At 46.6% G+C, this 17,677-nt stretch overlaps 1 protein-coding gene across 2 annotated transcripts in view; it reads left to right on the forward strand.

The window, feature by feature from the left end:
• LOC138504310 (dual oxidase 1-like) overlaps positions 1-17,677 on the forward strand; it is a 1,064,761-nt gene that overhangs the window by 795,330 nt on the left and 251,754 nt on the right. For both annotated transcript variants that reach the window (XM_069624719.1, XM_069624718.1), the window contains exon 16: positions 557-673. In XM_069624719.1, coding sequence (XP_069480820.1) covers positions 557-673 — 117 coding nt within the window. The remainder of the gene's footprint in view (positions 1-556; positions 674-17,677) is intronic.

Consider the following 17,677-nt stretch of genomic DNA (forward strand, 5'->3'; position numbering starts at 1 on the left):
TATCATCTGGTATTATTAAAGCAAGAAGGTTTAACCAGATAAACCGCAGTGAAGCTCATGTTGCATAGGGACATAACGCAAACGTCACCCCCCATTTTCAATCTTTTGAACATAAAGAAGGCACACAATATAGGGATCCATTGTAAACACTTTTACTTGTAATTTTGAATGCTGCTTACCATGCACACATGATCATTGTGAATGCTGCTTACCATGCACACATGATCATTGTGAATGCTGCTTACCATGCACACATGATCATTGTGAATGCTGCTTACCATGCACACATGATAATTTGCCAGCAGGGACCTGGCTACACCTGGGTGAAAAAGTACCAAATTACAAATTACACATTGGAGCAAATTGAACTACTCTGTGTGCAACCTAGTAACACCCTGTTAGATTTTCCTCTTATGTTGTAGAATATTCCACCAGTGATCGGGTAACTGTTTTTGGGCTGTTTCATGTGATAATCTCTCAATGGCCCGTCACATTGTCGTTCTTCTCGGCGCTTGACTTATACTTCATTTCTGTTTCCACCTCTCTTTCTCTGTAGTCAGTTTGTTCATCGCGTGGGTTATCGCTCAGCTGCGGAAGAAAGATTTTAAGAAAATCCAGAAGAAGCAGAAGCATTCCACCATGAAAAGGCAGGATTTAGCTGAAGGGGTGGCAGGTAAGAAGGTACAACAAAATGTTAGAATGAGCAGATTGAAAGCCCTTCTGCCTTTCTAAGTAGCTGAGTTGACCACACAATTTAGTGGTTTCAAATAGAAATGCACATTAAGTGCAATAAATTAATCTTTTTTTATACATCTTTTAATTCCAGAGACCAGTCTCAAAGCTCTGGACCAGGATTCTATCCTGTGTTGCTCTGTGTTATCTTGCTTACAAGACAAACGGGTTGCCCCGAGCTATCCTCCCAGCCCACCAGTGCAATTGTGCGAGGGATGATGGTGGTGGCGATGGGAAAGGGAGGTTGATGCCTCTTGACCTGCCAAAGTGGTTGGTTTGAAGCAGAATGATAATGGAAATCAACTCAATAAATCCAATAGCCGTAAATGCTGCAATCTGTGTATGATCTGCAGGTCACAGGTTTGAATCAGGCAAGGGCTGCTCAGCCTTTCATCCATCCGAGATCGATAAATGAGTACCAATGTTGGTTGGAGGACAACATTTTATATTTAAGTGTTTTCTGTGTGCAGCTCTTTGGTGAAAGCGCTAGATTAATAATTCATGATTATCAATAAGCACTAGTAGGGTCAGGTTTTATTTCCATACAGCTTTGCAGAAATGGACAGGGAAGTTGACAGAGGATCCAAGTGCCAAATTATAGCCTTGAGCTTGCAGTACTTGTGGTGTTTTTAGGGATTTACAGAATTGAGTTAATATAGAAAAGTCAGAAAGGCACATTTAGCTGTTTACATTAATAATTAATTCCTAACCAGAATATCCTTCGATCTTGGGGCATGCTTTCACAGCATCATGTAAGGCCTGTACACAGGGGTGTTGCCAGGTCTGGAAAAGATCAGGGTCTATGCTAATGTCGGGCCTGGCAGGACTCGGGGCTAGCTATCATTTTGGTTGTAGCACCTGAGCTTCTATCCAGTGCTACAACCAAAAGGAGCTATATCCCACTTACCCCTCCCCGCCCCCCCTAGCAACGCCTCTGCCTGTACAAATCTGCTCATCCAACGCATTTGACACACACTTTGTTGTTAGCAGATTTTTGTATTACACGTAATGGGACCTGGTTTTGTGACTAGCACCCATTTGACCCTCGTTCCAGTTCACAGGCAAGAAAGACTTGACTTCATTGGTTATGTTCTATGTGTCAATGGGCGTACACTACCCCAGGTAAACACTGATGGTTCGGCCCCACAACCTATTTGGTTGGCTCACATTTCTGTGCCAACCAATTATATTTTCTTAGAGATTTTACTGCATCCCCACCTCAGCTATGTCTGTGGTTCTGCTCTGCCATTGGCTCAAGTACGTCCAGGGGCCTATAAGAAATAAAATACTGTTGGCTCTCCGTGTGGGACGTGGATGAACACTCCTCTCATTAGCCCATGCATTGTCCTGTCCCCTCTTATGTATATAAGGTGGGGCTATCACTTCATTGAGCAATCTTCCACATATTGGAAACTAATACTCTCGCTATTGTATATAATTATATTGGGTTGGTCAGCATCAGTCATGAAAGTGACACATCCAATGGCCATTTGCACCCCACCCCTAATTCTTAAAGGGCGGAGCCTTAAATCATTAATATTCAACCAATAAAGAGACTAATCAATTGTCATTGTGTATATTCTTTACTGTGTATATTCTTTAATGGTTTGCCAACACGTGTTCCGAACTTTTTGCTCAGGTCTTCTTCAGGGCTTCAGTACTAGAAAAAAATCACGTTACCACATCTCAATGCATGAAAATTGACGTGTCATAACAAACACAAACATTTTTGGAAAAACATGCCAATCCAAGGATTTCCAAAAATATAATCCCAACACAACAAATATTCAAGTAAAAACGAAATACATACCAGATATGGGAACAAAAGATGGTTGGCAAGGAAAGAAAAGAAGAGCAAATACACAGATCATTTGTTGTTACCATCCTATTGATGACAGATCATCAAGTATTCACAGAATGCTTTAAGTACCAGTGCTCCCCTTCCTAGCACCATACACAGGTTTGATCCCTGGGTCCGCACTTAGAAACCTCTGGGTATTAAGCATGTTATAAATAACCTATCATATCATATCACATCACATCAAGGACAACCACTTGGTGTTTCAAGGCGCCACGAGACAAAAAGGGGGGGGGGACAAGGGAGAAAGATACAATAACGGTCCTATTAGAGTGCGTGACATTTGGAAGGTGCAAGTGCTGAACAAGAAGTGCGAGGGAAGGGGGAAGTACCGGTCTGTGCAAAAACAAGTGCTAAGGTGGGAAGGGAAAAGGGTGAAGAGGCGATGTGCAAGTGCTAAGGAGAGGCCAGCGAGCAAGTGCCAGGGAATGTAGGTAAGTGCAGGGGGCCTGGAGCCCTGTAGTACTCCGAGGGAACCAGTCAATGAGACAGGTGTTAGCAGGGGATGGGGAGAGTGGAGGAGAAGAAAAAGAGGGTCTTGAGGAGCTTCCAGAATTTAAGGATCTGGCTCAAGCCTGGGAGAGGCAGGGAGCACATTCCAGAGGGAGACATCTACCCCCACTCTTTGCTTAGAGAAGTATCTGGTTTGCAGAGAGTTGGAGCTAGAAGACCGAAGAGCTGTAGCAGGGAAGTATTTAGGGAGAGAGAGTTGGATGTAGCGGGGTCCCATGCCCCAGAAAACCTTGTGGATAATGCAGAGGGAGCCATAGAAGAGAAATTAGGGCTGGATAGTTGCGGTCCCTGGGCTTGAGGCCAAGAATAAGTCTTGTAGCCCTATTCTGGATTAATTGAAGGGGACGAAGGAGGAAGAGGGAAGATTAAGGAAGAGGCTGTTACAGTAGTCAAGCCTAGAGACTACCAGAGCCCTGGAGACATTGAGTTTCTGGGGGAAGGTGAGGAAAGGGAGAATGCCTCTGAGGAGGTGAAGTTGCTAGTGGGCCTTCTTGGCAATGTCCACAGTGTGCGGAGAGAAAGAGAGAGGAATCAAAGATGGCACCAAGGTTTTTTGCCTCACAAATGGGTCAAATGGGTGAGCAGATGTCAAAGATATCGTCTTCTGAGTCTCTTAAAACAGTTAGATCCCCCTCCTCCTCTTCACTGGAGACTTCTGTTGAGGATGAGTGCTTCTTATCCTTCTTTCTTCGTACAGCCTTCTTCTTTTGGAAGAGATACGGCCTTCCTTGGATGGAAGCCACTATGTCGCCGTACGGAACACAGCAGACAAAGCGCCCCCGCCCGAGAACTCCTGCGAAAAGAGGAAAAAGCCAAAGGCTAAAAAAACTCTTTTGGAAACGGTCCTGCAGCGTGGTAAGTAGATGAGCAGTGTCAACCGGAAGTTGGAGAATAGTCTCGTTGAACCAGTGGAACCCTAATAGGTAAGCAAGCATTCCAAGTATCCAATTTGCATTCCAAGCGGTAGGTGAAATAAGAAGGGCAGCAACAGCAAGATCCATGCTTGGAGAACGAGCACAAGTGTGAGTGTCCACAAGAGAACCAAGCAGCGAGTACAGAACTCTGCGTAACCAGAGCGGAAGGTGAAGAGAAAATCAGAAAGTAACAGAACGGAAAAGAAAACAGAAGAGAAATAGAGATAGAGAGAAACCCCCAACGGAGCGTAGCGGGAAAGGGAAGCCAACAGGGTGAAATGGAGAAAGGAAGGTAACGAGGCAGAAAGACTATGCAGGTAAACCGCAGCTGAGGAAAGAAAGCAAAGGGAAGACCCGGTCTCGGTAAACGGAGCGTAAACCACAGACAGGCAAGGCTGGAAGGAAGAATTGCACAGCTAGCACAAACCAAAAGGGAAGGGAAAACAGGGAAGAAGGGCAGCAGAAAGGCTGCAAGAGGAAACTAGCGTCTGTCCCGAAAGTAAAGGCACTGGTAGGGTTGCAAAGTGAGAACAGCAAGAAGAGGCAGGGCTAAACAGGGAAGCAATAGCCAAGAGCCCAAAGACTAGAATGCAGCAGGAAGAAACGTAAGAAACGTGATGGGGCACATCAATGGCGGCGAGGCTTCCAGGCATGCCACAAGCGCCAAGAGGGCTGGGGCATGACAACAGAGGGGACCCATAGAGGGCAGCCAGAGGGAGGGAAAGTGGGAGCTGGGGTCCCAATGAAAAGGATCTCAGTCTTACTGGCATTAAGGCAGAGATCATTGGCAGGACACCATGATTGGAAAGCAGTCAGACAGCCAGGGATGAGGGAGGAGGAAGAGGAGGAAAGCTTGAAGGAGAGCTGCGTGTCATCTGCATAACACTGGACATGAGCAGAGAAGGAAGAGATCAAATGGGCCAAAGGGGCAAGGTAGATGTTGAAAAACCATGGCAAGAGGATAGAGCCTTGAGCGACGGCGCAGGTGGAGGGAGTGATAGGGGAGAGAAAAGGGCCAAGTTGAACATGAGAAGGTCGGATGGAGAGGATGGAGGTCAACCAGTCCAGTACCAATGCTGTGATGCCCAGGTTGTCACGGAGCTGATTTGTCAGAATGGCATGACTGACCATTTCGAAGGCAGAGGAAATATCCAGAAGGATAAGAAGGGATGGATAGTTAGAGTCAAGATTAGAAAGAATGTCATCATGGTTGTCCAGTAAAGCAGTTTCCATGCCTCTGGCAGCTCTGAAGCCAGACTGGTGGTCGTGGAGACAGCCAACAGATTCGGTATGTTGGGTCAGTTGGGAGATGGCCAGCTTCTCCAGGAGTTTGCCCAGGAAGGGGGTGATGGAGATAGGGCGATAGTTAGCAGGGCAGGAGGGGTCAGAAGAGGGCCTTTTAAGGAGGGAAAGCACAAGGGAATGCTTGAGGGGAAGAGGGAAGGAGCTTGTGGCAAAGGAGTGATTACAGAACTCAGCCAGGGAATTCACAGGGCAGGCACTGTTGTCCTTGATAGTTCTGGAGCAGCAGGGGAGCACCTGTTTGGAGGAGACTTTCATAGAGTGGACTAATCTAGAGACATCAACATCCGGTGCTATAGGAGAGTAGGAGGAGAGAAGTAGGAGAGGGTAGAGGGCAGAAAAGGGAGGAATGACAGCTGGGGAGGGAGGAGGGAGGGGGAAGAGGAGAGTGAGGGCAGAATGTCCTGAGTTTTGGAAAGGAAGTGGGAGGTCAGAGAGGTACAGAGGGTCAGGGATGGCAGGGGAGATGTGGAGACTGCAGAAGGATTGGTGAGTTTCTTGCAGATTTTAAACAGTTTGCCAGAGTTTTTAGTGGCCCCAGAGATGAGGGCTTGGATGTGAGCTCTCGTCTTTGAGCGAATGGAGAGTCTGTGTTGCCTTTGCAGTAGGCGACAGGCCAATTTATCAGAGGATGTGTCTGATGCCCTCCAGTTCTGCTCAGCCACTCTGCACTTGTGTTTCAGAGAGGCTAGGTCGGAGTCATACCAGGTGTTGCACTTGGAGGCAGGCTTCATTCGGATCCTTATGACAAGGGGCAAGAATATCAAAGGTGTTGGTGATAGAAAGGTGAAGATTAGCAAGGGCATAGTCAGTGTGGGAGTCTGGGGCAGGAGTGGGAGGGGAAAGTTAGTGGCAGCAGAGGCAGCAACTAACACTTGCTTCATCTGTCGAATGATGGAGAAGGAGACAGGCAGTGGCTTAGCAGGAGGACCAAAGAAATCCAGATGAGAAGACAGGAGGAAATGGTCATCTCAGGAGAGAGGCGTAGTGAGAGGTTTTGAAATAGGAATGTCCGAGGAGATGAGAGCATCCAAGGTATGTTATTATTATTTGTTTATTTGTTTATGGTTTTTAAAAAAACCTTTACAAATATTTTTAAAAAGAGATAAATACAAAACAGGACAAAATTAATTTCCATCATAAAGAGCAAACTAACATTATTCTATACACAATCATAATGACCAACAACATTAAAATACATTAAAGCAAAACTAAAAAGAAGAAAAATACCCAACAAAACAACATATTTACATTGCTGATTAAACACAAAAAAGTTAAAACTAAAACATATCTTGATGTTACTAATTGAACATTTTGCACACTTCCTTTAAGAATCTTACAGCACTTACTTTCAAAGAAACATTTTTCCCATGAAGCATATTTAGCCATAGTCCAGTACACAGATTGGAGGTTAGTGACATATTTCCCAAAGAACATCGATCTCTGCAATCTTAATGCAGGACAATGGATCGAGAGGTGTCTCAAGGTTTCATGGGATTGGTGATTATGGCAGTATCTACAACATCTCAAGTCATGCATATTATTAGCAGATCTAATGTTTAGAATTTCATTAGTTGGCAAGACGTTAAAATGAAAGTGCGTGAAGTTATTTCTGACCCGTTTTCCTGGAAATTGAATCAAGTACGATTCTAGGGTGCCAATTTGCTCTTTATAGGAGATTATATGGCGATAGAGTTTAGAACTGGTAGTTACATCTATCGTTTTAGACCAGTCATATAGCCGTTTCCTTCTTTTTTACAAAGTTAGGGTTATTTAATAAAACAGTCTTTGAGCTCCGAATCATTCCCACAATTGATAGGCATTTCATATATAAATCTTGGATGAGGCCATTATTACCACGTCCCTCCCTACCTTTAGTGCCCAGAAGACCATACAGGTTCAGACCATAGTTTCTTCATGAATGACAACGTATTCCACTCAACCAAGCTAGTGAGTGACTGGATACCCAGATCATATATTTACGGCTGAGAAAGTGATGCAACTAGGTAAATGTAATAGGACCTTCCTCCATAATAAGACCTCATACCGTTCAAGTTCAGCCAGAATCCAATCAGGAAAGAGTTGAAGACCATAAATGAATCTAGGAATAACTTTAGTAACATAAAACTTCAGACCCGGGACAAGCGAAAATTTACCAAATTTGTTATGCACCTTACCCATCTGAGTTGCTAGTATAGGGCTTTGTTTTTTAGATAATTCCTATAGAATCCCCTGCTGGGATGTGCCACAATGGGATAACCCAAGTAGACCATATGACTCATGGCTTTAATCTTGATCTTGTTTATGGACCAAGTAAAGGAGCATTTCTTTTCGATTCTACACAGCTTTAATATTACAGTTTGTATAGGGTTAATAATCAGGTTGTTGGGGTGCTGTTGAGCAGCCCAAAGATGGCTGCCTAGTACGACAGCTCAGTGTTTAGCCGGCGCAAATCCTTCTGCTGTGGCGGCCCCTTCTCACCCCCAGTCTTGAAAAATGGCCCACGGAAGGGTCGAGGTGGCGGGCAGCTGAGGTCCAAATTCCAGATTAAACGGACCATCCTTCGACCAGTCCGCGCCTCCTGCACCCGGAACGAAGTGGAACATCTGATGTGGCTGCAGTGCCACGTGTCTCTGGGCGGGCTTGCTGACTCCCCCTCCTTCTTTGTGCTTGGCGATCGAGCAGCGTTCGGAGGGTGGATCCTGCGGCCACATCGACCCCCGCGAGGCAACCCGGCTCCATCCAGCTACCTGACCCGTGGGGGCAGGGAGTCAGCGCGGACATGGTGTTGCTGCCGACGGCCACGCGGCCCACCGGCAACACCTGCTGACTGCCTCGCTCCTGATACAAGACCGAGCCAGTGAGTATTGTGTCCCCCTGGCCCTCTTTCATCCCGTGGCCAATCTGGCGGTTGGCGGCGGGCTCCTCCAACTGACCTGCATTCACGAGGGACTGGGCAGTAACAGAGACTGCATGTGCCGGACCTAGCGTGGTGTGCGCCTCACTAACATCACGCCCATACAGCAATAGTGTGCCCACCGCCTGGCCTAAACCCATAGAGGCCCCGCGCAGGTGGGGGCTGTGGCCAAGACCCCCCCAGGCTATACCTGCGGGCCACACATATTAACAAACACTTCCACCTGAACACCCTCCAAGAGCGCTGGCCCATGGTCGATTGCCCTGAACACTGACTCATTGGTGGACTGTACCCCTCCCCCCAGAGACATTGCTGGTTGAAGTGCACTGCCCTTTTGCTCCTCCGACTGCGCACACTGTACTGCTCCCTGTACCAGTTGGTATCGCCGCGGCATCGCTGTCTGGCCCCCGGGATTGGTGCAGTTGCTCCCCAAACATACTGAACTGGCCTGCTGGTTTCACTGCATTCCACACTCTGGTCCCCCGTGACATCATTCCATACCAGCAGTGGTGCCCCCTGAATATAGTGCAGCCGCAGCCGGTGGAGAGACACTATCCATTCTCTTCTTCTCCTGCGTGCCCACCCTGGCCACCCATATCAGGCACGGACGGGCCATGTGTGGGGAACAGTCAAGAGTGGGACCGGACTGCTGATGGTCAAGGCTGCTGTGCCGTGCATGGGGCCTGGTACTGCGAGAGGCATGCTGTAGCTCTACACGCAGTTGGGGGTCGGGGCTGGTGGGCTGAGCAACACAGGAGGCGACTGAGCCTACAATCACAACGCTTCATTATCACAGACACTGAATCCCTGCATGATATACAGTGCGAATGGCACCACCGGGCATACCAAACAGTTCCTCCGGCTGTGGGCCTCGGGATTCTTACACCTCGACCCACACTACAATAGCTCAGATTATTGTCCTTAGGATCTGGAAGCAACGTAACCCTGCACATGTGCCACCTGCTGTCACTTGGGTCTCCTCATCCTCACTATGTCTAACAGATCCCGTGGCACAGGCAAAATGGGCACCATGGACAAGTTCCAGGAGGATGCAGACGCACATGCAAACGCTCACGGCCCAGACCTCGCTACCATGATGGAATCTATGGCTAAGAACTTTGCCTCTTTCCATGAGAAATTAGATGACATAAATGCCAACGTGACATCGCTCAGGTCTAAACTGGATCATCCAGGCTCCAGGATAACGGAGGCAGAAACCAGGATCAGTGCAAACGAGGACGGGATCACTGTATTGCAGGACACTGTGTTTTCTCTGGTGCGCGATATGAAAACTGTCAAAGCGAAATGTGATGATTTGGAGTCAAGGTCACAAAGAAATAATATATGCATCCTTGGGGTCCCAGAGAATGCGCTCAAGGGCCGGCTGGAACTGACAACTGAAACCCTGCTTAAGAACCTGCTGGGCGACCCCGCTCTGTCCCCCTTCTTTGCCGTTGAACAGGCTCATCGTGCTTTGGCCCCGTGCCCTAAGTCTGGCGATTATCCAAGACTAATTATAGCAAAAATCTTAAGCTGTAGAGACAGATATCACATACTACGGCTTGCACGTGAAAAGGGTGAACTCAGACTAGATGCACAGATCATCAGGATCTTTCCAGACTTCTCCATGGGAGTGCAACAGGAATGTCGCCAATTCATCGGAGTTAAAAAAAACTCCTCAGGGAAAGGAACATTGCCTATGCCATACTGTTTCCCGCCCGCCTGAAGTTCACCTTTAACAACAAACTATACTTCTTCACAGTTCCAGATGAGGCGATTACATTTATTGAAGCGAACATCCCTCTAAATGCTCCCCCAGATGACTAAATGGAGAATGACTGAACACAGTGAGGGTATCCTCCTTGCTGGTTGTTCTGATCCTGGATCTATACCTCAAATGTCCCATGAGCAATTGGTAACCCAGATAATATCCCTCTGGTTGTCTTAATGACCAGAAAGCAACAGGTTCCAACGGCCACCCACACCGTGGCACCCCGATTTGCCTTTCTCGATTCACTTTGTTATGTTTTGGGCTAAACAGGGAGTCAGTGACTCCACCCTGATACTCTGGGCCACTGTTGTACTTTACTCATGTCATGCTTCACTCATGTTTGTGATTCAGAGTTCTGATCATCCTATCCGGGTCCATGAGGTGTGGGGGTGATGCCTGGTCGCCATGTCCACTGTGTGAAATGTAGTGGTGCCCTACAGGTACCCATATAAGTTGGCTACACGGCAGCGGTGCACCCCACTGCAACTGCAATTGTTGTTTTTCTTTATGTAGTTCTGTTGTACGCAGGCCGAGGTTGGGCCTATGACGCATAGGGGAGGGAGACTGTTACACTTCGGGTTGGGGGGGCGCAGTGAAGGCAGGGGGAGGGTATGTGGGGGCATGGTTTTTTGAAAATGGCAGAGGTGGTGTGAAGGTGTGTAAAAGATACGAGCAACTTGACGTTATCGGTGTTGTAGCCCTATCTGGGAGCAGGCAAGACAACTAGGATGTTCCCTGATATCTTAACATGGCCACCTCAATCATGACGTGGAACGTTCGGGAGATAGGCAACTTCACTAAGGCACGGAAAATAATGGCCTATGCACAAAGACATGGGGTGAAGGTACTCCTACAGGAGACCCATACCGCTGGTCACGTGGCAGCCTGCATGGCACCCTCATGCGGCCCCAACAGATTCTACACAACATACTCTACACAGTCCAGGGGTGTGATGACTCTTATCCACAAATTGGTATCGTTTGTACTGAAGAAAAGCCACATAGACACTGAAGGAAGATATGTTGTCCTACATTTTAAGTTAGTAAATGATGAGTACCTGTTGGTAAACACATATTGCCCAAATGTAGACACCCCGGAATTCTTTGACACTATTGTCACAATACTGATGGGATACATAGGGGTCCCTGTGATCTGGGGAGGGGATATGAACTTAATCATGGACAGCATTTTGGATAGAACAGGTACGGCTCTGCGAGCACTGTCCCAGGCAGCTAAGAGATTAAGTATGTATATTGAATCGCTGGGAATGCATGATGTATGGAGAACTCTACATCCCCAAACCAGGGAATATACCTTTTATTCTACTGTGCATGATAGCTCGTCCAGAATAGATATGAACTTGGCGACGGGCACATTACTGGGCAGGATATCGAACACACAAATACTTACACGCACCCTGTCATATCAGGCCCCGGTAGCAATGCTCGTGGAGCTTGGGACAACCCCACCTTCCCGCTCTGCTTGGCACTTCAAAACTGATGCGATGTTGGATATAGTGTTTAAAGCAGAGATCCTCTCGGACATAAAAACCTTCTTTGAGTTTAATGCACAACTGGATACGAGCTATGGGGTCCGATGGGAGGCCTTTAAAGTATACATCAGGGGCATGGTGATCTTTAGGGAAGGGGGAATACTGAAAACCATTAGGAGGGACTTAGATTGCTCTGAAGCAAGGTTGAAGGAACTGGAACGTAACTGTGCAATGGGTGCAACACCATCTGAGCTTGCTCAAATCAGGGAGGAATTGGAAATATATGAGTCACACGCCCAGCGTGAAATAAAATACTTTGCACACCCCTGTACAGCAAGAAAATATGGGGAGATAGATAGACCGGGGAGATCTCTTGCCAGGCTTATTCGGGCAGAGAGTGGCAAGGTCCGTATTGAATGTGTAAAGGATAAACAAGGGGCCCAACAATGGTCAGACCAACAAATACTTGACATCTTCTCACAATTTTATGGGGACCTGTATACACCGCAGCATAAGCACAATTTGCAAGACATCAGAGAAACACTCTATCAAATTCCCATGACATACATTTCCCAGAAGACCAGGGAACAGCTAGGGACCCCAATTACTTTTGAGGAAATAGTCACAGCCATCACAGTCCTCACTAGAGGTAAAGCACCAGGCTAAGATGGCCTCATACCAGAGTTCTATCAGGAGCATGTGGCACTGCTGGCGCCCACGCTGCTAGAGGTATGGCACGAATCACTCCACAATCGCACTCTCCCCCCCTCTATGAGTGAGGCGATGATTACCATCCTTCTTAAACCTGGCAAGCCTAGCGACGAATGTGGATCTTACAGACCATTGTCACTTATGAACATCGACACTAAGATCCTCGCCAAGGCGCTAGCCAACAGGTTCCTCCCGATCATGCCATACCTAGTACACGAGGACCAGTGTGGGTTCGTGCCGGGGCGGTCGACGTCCCTCAATATTAGGAGGTTGTGTAATGTTCTTTCCAGGATAGACCAGGAGGCTGAAGCAGTAGCGGTTACCTTGGATGCCCAAAAGGCCGTTGATATGGTCTCGTGGCAATATATGTGGGCAGCCCTCAAGAAAATGGGGATCAGACTGCGCATTATACAATATATAAAGCTACTATATACCTGTCCCACAGCTAGGGTCTTGGTCAACTCCGCCTCCTTGCGCCCCTTTGAACTACGCAGAGGCACTGGACAAGGGTGCCCATTCTCCCCCATCCTTTTTGCCTTTGTTATCGAGCCGATGGTGGATTACATCAGGACGCGTCACTCTAACAAGGGCATTCGTCTCAAGGACGTCCCTGAGATATGATATGATATGATATGATATGGCATTTGTAACGCGCCTATACACAAGTGTTTCAAGGCGCGACGAGGCAGGGAGGGCGGACAAAGGGAAGACAGACAACGATCTTACTACGCCAGAAGGCATTCAGATTGCGCAAGTGCATGGGAAGAGGGGAAGGGAAAGTGCAAGGGGAAAGGGAGAGGGGAAAGTGCAGTACAGGGGTAGTAGAATAACAAGATAAATAATAAAGGGCCAGCTGGTGGCAAGTGCAGACAAGTGCTGGGAAAGGGGCTGTAGGGATACAGAGACAGTCCCACAGTGCAGGGGTTGCCAGGGAGGCAGTGCAGGGCGCAAGTGGCTGGGCCAGGGACGAGATCAGTGAGAGTGGTCCAGTGCAGATTCAGTGCAGTTTCAGTCAGGAATTTAGCAGGGGAGAGGGGGAGAGAAAGCAGAAGCAAAGAGGAAGGTTTTGAGGTGCTTCCAGAACCGGAGATGGTTCTCCTCAAGTTTCAGGGAGGCAGGAAGGCTGTTCCAGAGGGAGGCCTCTCAATATCGTTATACGCTGATGATGTGCTGCTGTACGTCAGGAACCCATCCACCTACTTGGACCCCATCATGCGTGACATAATCAAGATAGGCACCTTCTCGGGGTTTACCGTTAACTACTCAAAGTCCGAAATCCTTCCCTGGACCGCTGCCACCCCGCAGCCAGTTTGTGAATACCCCCTTCGTTGGTCCCCGAATGGTATCAGATATCTGGGGGTCCAGATATCTCTGTCTAAAACGACCCTAATAATGGAGAATTACACTACTGCGGCACAATACTTCGAATCTAGACTGACTAGATGGCAAGCTCTCCCACTATCGCTGGCTGGAAGGCTGTCGTTGATTAAGATGATACTGGTCCCCAAACATTTATACATTTTTGCTAATGTCCCGAACTGGCCCGGTAAGCAGTATTTTGATGATTTGCAAAAGCTGGGCACCCAATTTCTATGGCACGTCAGTGCGGCCTGGAAGAAGTGGAAGCACATGGTCCTACCCTATGAGAAAGGGGGCTTCACTGCTCCAGATTTGCTTTCATACTGGATCGCCACACAAGCCCAGTATGACACACATTGGTATAAACATCCCACCATCCCGCCCATGTCAAATTGGAAAAGCTTGCAACCCCTGAGGGTAATGTAATGACACTTACCCTTCATAATAAATACGAAACTGATGCTATATTTGAGCCCATAGCGTCTACTTTATAGGCTTGGCGACATATCTTGGATCTGGAATCTGATCCACGCCCCTATTATAAATGGCTCCCCATCTGGCAATTCCCCAGGCTGGAACCTACACACGACAAGCTGCTCTCCCAGCACTGGCTAGAATTGGGATACCAAGCCTTAACTGACCTTTTCCCTGATGGGCAGTTTATTACCTCGCAGATGTGGCGCTCCCGGCACACTGGCTCGGCACTCGAGATGCTACAGTGAAGGCGTAAAGACTGCGGGCCGCCATACGTGGTAGGTGGTCCACATACCCTGCCGAACCCCCAGACACTCCTGCATTCCAATACATAGATAACTCTAGCAACAGTCGAGGGGTAGTATCTGTAATTTACAAGACACTGCTATCAGGGACCCTACACCAGCCGTTCAAGTCACGAGCCATGTGGGCCGACGAACTGGGGCTTTTGATCACAGATGCTATGTGGAAGAAAATGTGCTTGTACACACGTAAGGTCTCACTCAATTTTAGATTTTGCTGCATACAATACAAGCTAATAAACAGAGTATACTATACCCCAGCTAGGCTGTCTAGGTTCAACCGGAGTCGAGCATGTAACTGCCCCAGGTGCGGCTCAGAGGACGCAGACCACCTGCACATGTTCTGTTCGTGCACCTCACTCCAAGTATTCTGGGGCAAAACTTTTGAGGCTCTCTCTGATATTGTGAGAAGGGTTCTCGACCCTGACCCGTTGTGCATATTGTTTGGGCTGTGGAGCGGGGATGATGTCAAGAAGATGGCAAAGTTTTTGAATGTGAGCATTATTGTAGCCAAGAAATGCATCCTTCAATGCTGGAAACGTCCCTCACCCCCTACGTTCCAAATGTGGCTGGAGAAACTAACCTGGACTCAGACCTGTGAAGGGGAATACATCGCCTCCCTCCCGGTGAACTCATGCCCCAGACACATATGGTCTGCCTTCTGTAGCTATCTTAATCGGCAAGATGAGGTGGAAACCGACTCATCAGTGCCACCTGAACTGTAGATTGAGCTTTGACCAATGCGTAGCTTGCCTAACCTGTTTGTAAAACATGATGTTATGTTAATCGCCTATCATGTTGACTCGAGATGTGTTTATGTAATTGAACGATTTATGCATATTTTGTCCTTCCACTACTGCACCACTGCCAATAAAATAAAAGTAAAAAAATTATAATAATCAGGTTGTTTAATTCCAGGTATTCTGTAAATAACCTCAGAAACCAATGAGAGTGACATCCATTATTATAAAGACATCTGCATAGGCGGCCCATGGAATCTGAATTTTGCCAGTTTTGGGGGGACCATGGATGATTTATTTACATATCGTCCGACATCTGATACATATAAGTTGAACAGTGTTGGGGCAAACAGACACCCCTGTCTTAATACATTAAAGGTGGGGATGGCTTGAGTCATAAGGCCTTCCTGATTCATTCTCACCCTGACAGAGGATTCATTATGAAGGCTAATCAGAATATTCAAAAGACAAATGGGCATGCCCAACATATATAATTTGTGCCATTACTTCCTACGGTCCACTAGATCAAATGCTTTTGACAGATCTATTGATCAACATAAACGGCAGTGGGTGCTTTCGTAGTGATATTATTTTGTTGGAAACCCGTGAGTATCATTCCACCATAGTCGGTACCCATACCTTTCGAAAGCCCAACTGGAATATATTTAAAATATTCATATCCCTACTCCAATATTCTATATGTTTCAGAATAACAGAGGCAAACATTTTCAAATCCGCATCCGTTATGGATATTGGTCTATAATTCTCTGGGGATGACCTATCCCCTCCTTGAATACAGGGCAGACGTATGAGGGTTTCCATGAGGTTTCTAATTCTCTGGGTCTGTTTGATGTCTTTAAACAATATGAATAGAATTCTAGACCAGAGATCGATATTTTGCTTAAATAATATATAGTGAGGGAGTTTGGACCCCTCTGCTCTTGATCGACTGGCACTAGAAATACTTTTAAAAAAACATCGCCCATGCCATGGGAGTCGGAAGAGATCCTGCTTTATACAATTCACAAAAGTACTCAACCCAAGACTCCTCCCTGACCCGGATTAGCTAACATTAAAGTTTGCATTATTTCTATGTCGTTGATCAGGGCTCAAAAGGAACATGCATTATTTTTATTTAGAGAGGAAAGTATGTTCTCACTATTGGCTTGTAAAGATTTAGCCCTGAACGTCTTTGTCCAATTCCTCAGTCTATACTTTATGCCTCTGATCTTACCTTGCTTGTATGAGGGATCAATCCACTCCAGGTTTTTCCACTAGCAGGATTTCTTCCCTCGCTAGCAGTTTCTTCTGTTGGATAATGGGGTCAAATCTATGATAGTGTACTTTGCCCGGTCTGTCCAGTCACCTTTTTATGCCTTCCTTTGGCATCATCCCACTAATATATTGATTTAAAGCTGAAACGGTGTATGTTGAATTCTTTGTTTCTAATGAGGCGTTTTCAAAATCATTCAGAATCATCATGTTAAAAGATGTAATCTTTTTGTCATTCCACCTTAGGGGGTCGCCCTGTTGGTTTATCTTAATCTGGGAGTTGTGATACACTGTGTTGTAATGACAATTATCACAGAGAAAGTCAGCGGTTAACACTGCATGGTCACCAAGATCAGTGCATGTCACCTTGAAAGAACTCATCATATTGAAAAGAGTTTTGGTTACAAAAATATAGTCTATATAGGTCAAGGACGTTTCACCAAACCATGTATCCTGCTTGTGCCTGTTGCTCTTTTCATTCAGTACTAATGGCATAAGGCCCCATCCCTCCAAATGTGTACGCCACAAAAAGCCTTGAATTAGTTCACCGTTTGCCCCATTATTGTCTAGCCCCCCACTGACTTCGTCCCCCCACAAACATAGTTGAAGAGGGATATCTTTGAATAATGTATCTTCATTGAGAGAAGGGGAGCAGGAGCAGTTGGCAGTGAAATCCCCTCTAACTATCACCTGTCACCCCGAGTAAGTAAAATGCCATTCCTCAATTTTTTGATTAATCTTCAAAAAGGTTAAAAACAAATTCCTTTCAGGACCTCAGTAGATGTTGAGGAGAAAAATATTCTTAACTTTGAGAAGTCCTTCAATTTTAATTGAGGCAGCCAAAACTCCTTTACACAGGATTGCCTAATCAGTGATGCATAGACCGATACCCTGTTGGACAGCAATCAAAAGACCCCCGTTGGATAATCCCTTGACCCCTGTAAGGCGCTTTCCAGAACAATTTCATATCCTGCAAATATGGGGAGGCCAGTGATCCATGTTTCTTGGAGGCAAAAAAAGGAGTGGGTATGTAGATGTTCACACAGATTTTTGTTGGTACATAATGAGGAAAATCCCTGTACATTACAAGAGAGTAGAGTCAACTACTGCCTTTTCGCTAAAGCTTCACTTTAATTTCCTTCAACTGCGCTATGGAATCCCTTAGGGACATAGCAAGCCACCTCCAGCTTTCCTTCTCAGTCCCAGCTTTGAATTCATCAATTGCACTTCCCGACCTGTCAATTGGAGTTACTATATCAGAAGAATGAGTCGTACCCATTCCATCCTTTACACCAGTAGGTATGACTTTAGTCAAGAAGG

Source organism: Ambystoma mexicanum, chromosome 11 (assembly GCF_040938575.1).
Source record: "Ambystoma mexicanum isolate Mex_15411 chromosome 11, UKY_AmexF1_1, whole genome shotgun sequence".
Lineage (NCBI taxonomy): Eukaryota > Metazoa > Chordata > Amphibia > Caudata > Ambystomatidae > Ambystoma > Ambystoma mexicanum.